This window comes from Acanthopagrus latus, chromosome 3 (assembly GCF_904848185.1).
Source record: "Acanthopagrus latus isolate v.2019 chromosome 3, fAcaLat1.1, whole genome shotgun sequence".
Taxonomy (NCBI): domain Eukaryota; kingdom Metazoa; phylum Chordata; class Actinopteri; order Spariformes; family Sparidae; genus Acanthopagrus; species Acanthopagrus latus.
The window spans coordinates 4915640-4922252 of record NC_051041.1 but is presented as its reverse complement, the minus strand read 5'-3'; the positions used below and the strand labels follow the sequence as shown (position 1 = coordinate 4922252).

Genomic DNA, 6613 nt, shown 5'->3' with positions numbered 1-6613 from the left:
GGAAGTGTTGGCTGGTGTAGAGAGTATCGATCAGGAATTTAAGCTTTTGGCTGAAAACATGGAAAAGCCAGGCCAATCTGAGACGCCGAGAGATGACGAGGTCCTGGAGAGTCCAGCTGCAGAACCACAAGCTGCTGAGGGTCAGACCAGTAGTTGGTGGCGCTACTGTGCCAAAGGTCTACTGAAAGTAGGCCTGAGTGTTGGCACCTGCGCTGCAAGTACCCTTATCTCTAATGTAATCCTGGAAAACTTAAACATGTACAACGTAAACCCTATGCACCCCTTCTGCAACCTCGAGCCTGGAGTACTTCGTCCCTTTTAGACAGGACTAACTGCATAACCAGGACAATTTTCGCAAAAATGCTAACGTCTCTCTGATATCTTGCCGATTAGGAATGCTCCCCCAGCTGTCCATGCAGGGGGGATATCAGAGTGACATCGTTCCCTTGATTTTTGTATGGGGTTTTCTCCGGGGGCTCCGGTTCACCCACTGGCATTCACCTTAAAAAAAAAACAAAAACGAAAATCTGGGAAACTAGCAGTGAATCTTGTGAGGGAACTACTAGTACTTCTACTAGTCGCTGTTTCCATCCCGCTACAGGCTGCATGCAGATGACTTTATCTAGCTGAGCCAGAATGAACTCCAGTCCTACTTTTCTGCACTTTCTCAACTTTACCAGAAGAGGGTGCTGTTTTATACCAGGAGAACTTAAAGTGGGGGCAGGTTCGCTGCTGAGAGTAGATGAAAAGTTCAGTTTCACATCCTCTTTTTTGGTTCATCTACCAATTACCTTTCTTAGCAAAGTGGTTAACAGCTTTTGTCCATGAAATGTAAGAAAATAGCGAGACATTATAATCGCTATAAACCAAAGTCCCTTTTCCATCGGAGCGATCAGTCTTACATGCAATGTGTGTGTCTGTGTGTGTGTGTGTGTGTTTCATGCTTCGGCTGCGGTGGAAGACAAATTGTTTTCTATCAGTTTCCTTTCATCCGTAAACTATGACAGGCTGGAAGCATGAGCTTTATTTAAGAGGGAATAAAAAATACTAGCGTTGTTTGTGCCGCAACTCAGAACCACACACTCTTTTTTTTTTTTGTTGTAATGTATTTTTAAAGAGAAAACATTGACAACATGTTGGTCACCTACACATTCATACAGACATGCTGATGGAGATACAAGTCAGTTCATACAGTAATGGACAGTACAGTAAGCATCTCTTGTGGTCACAAACACGATCCATTTTTCCCAGTATTGCAAAGACTTAGCGATAAGGTCATCCTTCCCATATTTTTAATATTAGTCACAATATCAGTCCAGTCTGTCTCTGAGGTGTGGCCTGAAACCATTTTCGGGGTTACAACTTTCTTGCTGGCTGCTAATAATATTTTTAAAAGTATATTTTAAAAAATGTCTCGCACCAGTAAACGGGGTGCAATATTGCCCAAATAGATTGTAGAAAAAGAGCAATAAATTTCATCACCAAAAATATATTGCCTTACCTGTATAATCTCTTGCTAGTATGGCTGAATAGCTGGGAAGCTAGCTGTTCTCCACAGTTCCTCCAGCAGAGACCTCTGACCGTCTCCCCTGTCTGCACACATTGTAACTTAGGAGTTATGAATTATCTAACCAGATTCTGCCAGCAGAAATCTCTCCAAAGACCAGAACTAGTGGAAGTTGACTGGACAGAGCATATATTCAACCAGTGATCTGTGATGACAGTTCCACTTCCATTTTAATCTATCCTTAACTGTTGAGTGTTTCTTATTAAACTGAATACGGGAGTAGTTACAGTTTTGAAACAAGTTTCTTACTGTCCTTTTTTTTTTTGTACATGTCAATAAATATGTCAATTAAGTTGGTCTCACATTCCTCTGTTGGTTTTATCTCATCATTAAAATAAGATTTTATTTAGCATGTCTTTTTGAGGGGTGTAGCTGTAGCGTAACATTTGGGTTTTTTGCACATTTGATTTATATCCAGAATAGGTTCCAAAGTGTTTTAGCGTAGATATCAACCCATGGATGCTAACCTCTGACACTGATGTACGAAGCCCTGGAGCGACAAGAAGTCACTAAGCCGCCCCATAAGCCGCAATGTTAATTTTGAGCCTAAATTTCTGGAAGACAGCAGACGGTACCTGATTTGTCTCTTGCGTTTGTGCCCTCATTTCTCACTTTCCAGAAATAAAAACAAGATCGTCGAGTTCGGCTATGTCTCCCCTCACTCACCATATAGATATTTTGGCCCTAACAGTTACGTTTTTTTGTAAAATCGCAGGGGTTTGGGAGGCATTTTCCCATTCATTCTTATGGGGACATTTTGTCTCTGCTACGTCTCCAGTGTGTGTATCTGTAGACTGTGTGTGTATTGCATCAGCTAGAGTGACACAATCACCTGATTGGAGAGCAGCTGGAACACTGAGAGAGAGAATTCTCTTCAGCTGGATTTGAATCCAACATCTTTTACTTTACATAGATGATGCAGCCATTTTAAGCTCTTTCTGTCTTTGAAGTCTTTTCTCACCTATTTATGCTCTTTTTCCCCTCTTACTCTGCAACTTGTTAGCCTGTTCAGTCTTTTCTCACCTTTTTAAACTCTTTCAGATCTCTTATTCTACAGTTTGTTTTTTTTTTGTTTTTTTTTTTAGCTTTTTCTGATATTCATCTTTTTGCCTTTTGAACTCCAACCATTCTGCTTCATGTTCAGATATGAAAATGTTCAACTTTTTAAACTCTTTGCGTCGTCCTCAGCTTTTCTGCCTTTTCATCTTTTAAAAATATTCATCTTTCTGCATTTGCAGCTTTTTTTATACATTCTGCTTCATGTTCCGCTACAGAAACTGTTCAGCTATCAATTGGCTCAACTTTTTAAGCTCTTTCTGCCTTTAACTTTTCAAATTTTCCAGCTTTTCAGCTTTTTCATCTTTTCAGTAGTACATTCAGCAGATTTCCCTTCGGCCTTCAGCATTCACACTGTATTTTCACAGGAAATACAAATTTTTTGTCATTGATGATACACACTTAGCATACATGTGAGTGACTCATTAGTGTGAATGCTGAGGGCATTTATTAAAGTTTTTCATGATCCCGTACGTTTTTCGACACGCTTCTTCTCCTACAGTTTTTGTGCTACAGAAACCATTCAAGTATCAAAATGTGCAGCTTTTTAAGGACATTACTGCTTCTATTTTTATTTGTTCTATCTTTTATACTTTTTGAAATATTAAGCTTTTCATGCAAAATTTTCCCCATTCATCCTTATGGGGATTTTTTCAAATTTCATTCAGCTATAACTTCAGCATACGTTCAGCTATTGAAACCATTCAGCTATTAAAACGTTCAGCTTTTTAAGCTCGTTCAGCCTTCTGCTTTTCAGCTTTTCAACTTTTTCATAAATTCAGCTTTTTATGAAAAAAATTTAACATTGCCACAAATGGGAAAAGCTTCAAATCCTCTTCAAAAATCCTGTTCCGCTACAGGAAATACAGCTGCACCGGGGCCCAGATGCCATCAGGGGCCCATAAATGAAGAAGAAGAAAAAAACGGCTGTCCAGAATTGCTACAGGCCCTGTTTTTGTGAATGAAATAGCTGGGGGTGGATCGGTAAGGTAACATTGAGTGGCCTTGATGCCTGTCAGTCATGATGAGTCGTGTCTTGTCACCTCTCTGCTGTGTATTCAGCTGAGCATTGTGATGCGTCTCTCACCCCGGCCAGGAAGGTTATCATACAGTAGTTAACAAGGCAAAGAGCAGCTGAAAACTAAATAAATAAAAATAAAACTGCCTTCCATCAGCCCAAAATCCCGATACACCTGATGCAATAGCAGTTCTTCTGGAGTGGTTGTGCATGCGTTGTGAATGTTTTAAGGAGCTGACAAGGCAGAAAGATGAATATCTGAAAAAGCTGAAAAGGATGAAAAGCTGTGGAGTAAGAGGTCTGAAACAGACAAATAATGTTTGACAAATATATTTCTGACTCCACATTCCATCTCTGGTCTCCTTCATAATGCAAATGAATAGGGAGTTTCTTACACAGACACTGATGACATCAGCATGCTTTAAAAAAACAAACAAAACAAAACAAAAAAACGACCACCTCAATCTTTCTCTCAGCTCTTGAAAGTGACTGCAGCCTGTGGCTCTGGAAATTTGCTGCCGAAGCAGATGCCTTTCTGTGAGTAATTTTGATCGAAAGAAGAATACTAATACTAGAACAGTAGTCTGTTGATTTAAAAACGTAATCACATTGTTTGAATTAATTGTCAAGTTGTAAAATTATTGATTCTTTATTTTATTGAGCACAAACAAGGAATGATTTTATATTAAGAGAAGAAAAGTTGATGGGGGCTGAAAGAGTTTAAAACATTTTGATTGCTGAACATGAAGATGAATGTTTGAAGGAGTTGAATTGACAGGAAGATGAATATCTGAAAAGGTTAAAAAGCTGTCGCTTAAGAGGGTTGAAAGAGCTTAAAAATGTGAAAAAAGACTGAAAAGGCTGAAAAGTTGTAGAGTAAGAGGGCAGAAAGAGCTTAAAATGGCTGCACACATGCTGGAGCAGCAGCAGAGCCAAAGATGACAATGTTCCCATATGAGTGAATGGGAAAACGCCTGACAAACCCCTGGGATTTTTGAAAAAAACTGTAACGGTTATTACCAAAATATGTTTATGTTATAAAGTTGGAATGGTGTCTCTAGCTCAAAGTATGAATGATAGGAAGAGGTGTAAAGTGGATGAGTTTGGATGAGGATTTGAAGATTTTCCCATTTACTTCAGTGTTAAATTTTGTTTAGAAAAAGCCACATTTCTAAAGAAGTTGAAAAGATAAAAAGCTAAAAAAAAATACAAGGTTGAAATAGCTTAAAATGTTGAACATTTTAATAGTTGAATGGTTTCTATAGCTCATGGTATGCTGAAGTTATAGCAGAATGAAATTTGAAAAAATCCCCATAAGGATGAATGGGAAAACGCCTCCCAAACTCCTCCGATTTTCAAAAAAACTGTAATAGTTGTGGCCAAAATATCTATATGGTGAGTGAGAGGAGCCATAGCCGAACTCGATGATCTTGTTTTTATTTCTGGAAAGTGAGAAATGAGGGCACAAACGCAAGAGACAAATCAGGTACCGTCTGCTGTCTTCCAGAAATTTAGGCTCAAAATTAACATTGCGGCTTATGGGAGAGCTGTTTGACTTCTTGTCGCTCTCGGGCTTCTAAATCCAAAATCGTAAGACTCACATCTGAAATAAGACCGTCAGCTGAAAGCCAACAAGATTTCCTACACTTCTATGCATATATTGTCTATGTGAAGTAAAAGATGTAGGAACCAAATCGAGCTGAAGAAAATTTTTCTCCCTGTTCTTCCAGCTCAATTCAAATATAATACAAAGGCAAAAAAGTCGCACTTTGTCAATAATAATGTAGAATATCGTCTATTTTGTGTCAAACTGCTCAGTGAACTAAATCGTTTCGCTCAACATAAGTCATCAGCACCAACATGCCCACCAACGCGGCGCAGAAAAAGTACCAGAAAAGATGAAAATCACAATAAATCTGGTCTTATTGACAGCAGTCATGTTCCACTCGAATAACTGTAAATACTGTAAAATATCCAGAAGTCATACTCCAGTAAAAGTAAAAATGTCATGTCTTAAGATATCTTTGTGTTCCCAACAAGTACAAAAAACTGTAATCAATGAAGAAAAACACTGAACATAGAGATTTATAACAATGAAAAATAGAATTTATTGAAAAGAGAAAAATAGTTTCAATCATAAACGAAAATGCAAACGTTACGCCTTCCTTCACCTTATTAGTTTCAAGTTAAGCCCTATTGCACCTGTTTATAAATACAATAAGAGGACATTTTTCCAAATAATTACACAAAAGAAACTGGGATAAAGTCTGTTCAGAGTTGTATGTGTTGCATCCAATAAACCCAAGTGTTTAAATCAGAACAAAAAAATTGGCTACATTCAAAGTGTTTTACAGACTTCATGTTCAGGTGAACACAAACGTATCCTTCATTAAACCCGCTCAGCCCGCAGCAGAACCATCTAACATATGTCGGCCACGGCGTAGATGACGCTGACCAGACACAGACTGCCCGCAGAGACGGTGGTGCTGGAACTGAAGATGCTGTCGTCGTCTGTGGTCATCGGCGGTGCGTCGGTGGTCACGTTGGACGGGGTGGAGGTGAGATCAGTGACGTTGCTGCTGGTCGTCGGGGGCTCGGTGGTCGGAGTGTTTTTGACGGTGAAGCTGCGTGACTGAGCGCCCCACTCCTTCAGAGTGAAGACCATGGTCAGGTTCTCACCTGCAGGGACAGGAGGAGAAAGTGTGGTGATTCAAATGAAATTTAAATGATTGTATATTAAGTTGGTTTTATTTCGTGTACAGAAGAGTATTATTCTTTTTTTCATTATGTATTTGAACCTTCTTGCTATGAGAAATTGTATTTTAGCTTTTTTTTTTCTCAACGCATCAACTTTTTTCTTGAGGTGCATAAAGAAAAAAATAAACTTCTCATTTCTTTTCAAGCCACGGGCCCTAATACTGTTCTGTATTTGTGGAACAGACATTCAGGATTTTCTAAATATTTCTACATAT

The 6613-nt window shown here is 38.9% G+C and overlaps 1 protein-coding gene across 4 annotated transcripts in view; it reads right to left on the bottom strand.

Moving 5' to 3' along the window:
- Positions 1-5729: 5729 nt before the first annotated feature.
- The window catches only part of pkhd1l1.1 (PKHD1 like 1, tandem duplicate 1), a 36994-nt gene continuing 36110 nt past the window's right edge, over positions 5730-6613 (bottom strand). For all 4 annotated transcript variants that reach the window (XM_037093543.1, XM_037093545.1, XM_037093544.1 and 1 more), the window contains one exon: positions 5730-6320. In XM_037093543.1, the coding sequence (XP_036949438.1) occupies positions 6061-6320 (260 nt within the window). In that variant the 3' untranslated portion in view covers positions 5730-6060. The remainder of the gene's footprint in view (positions 6321-6613) is intronic.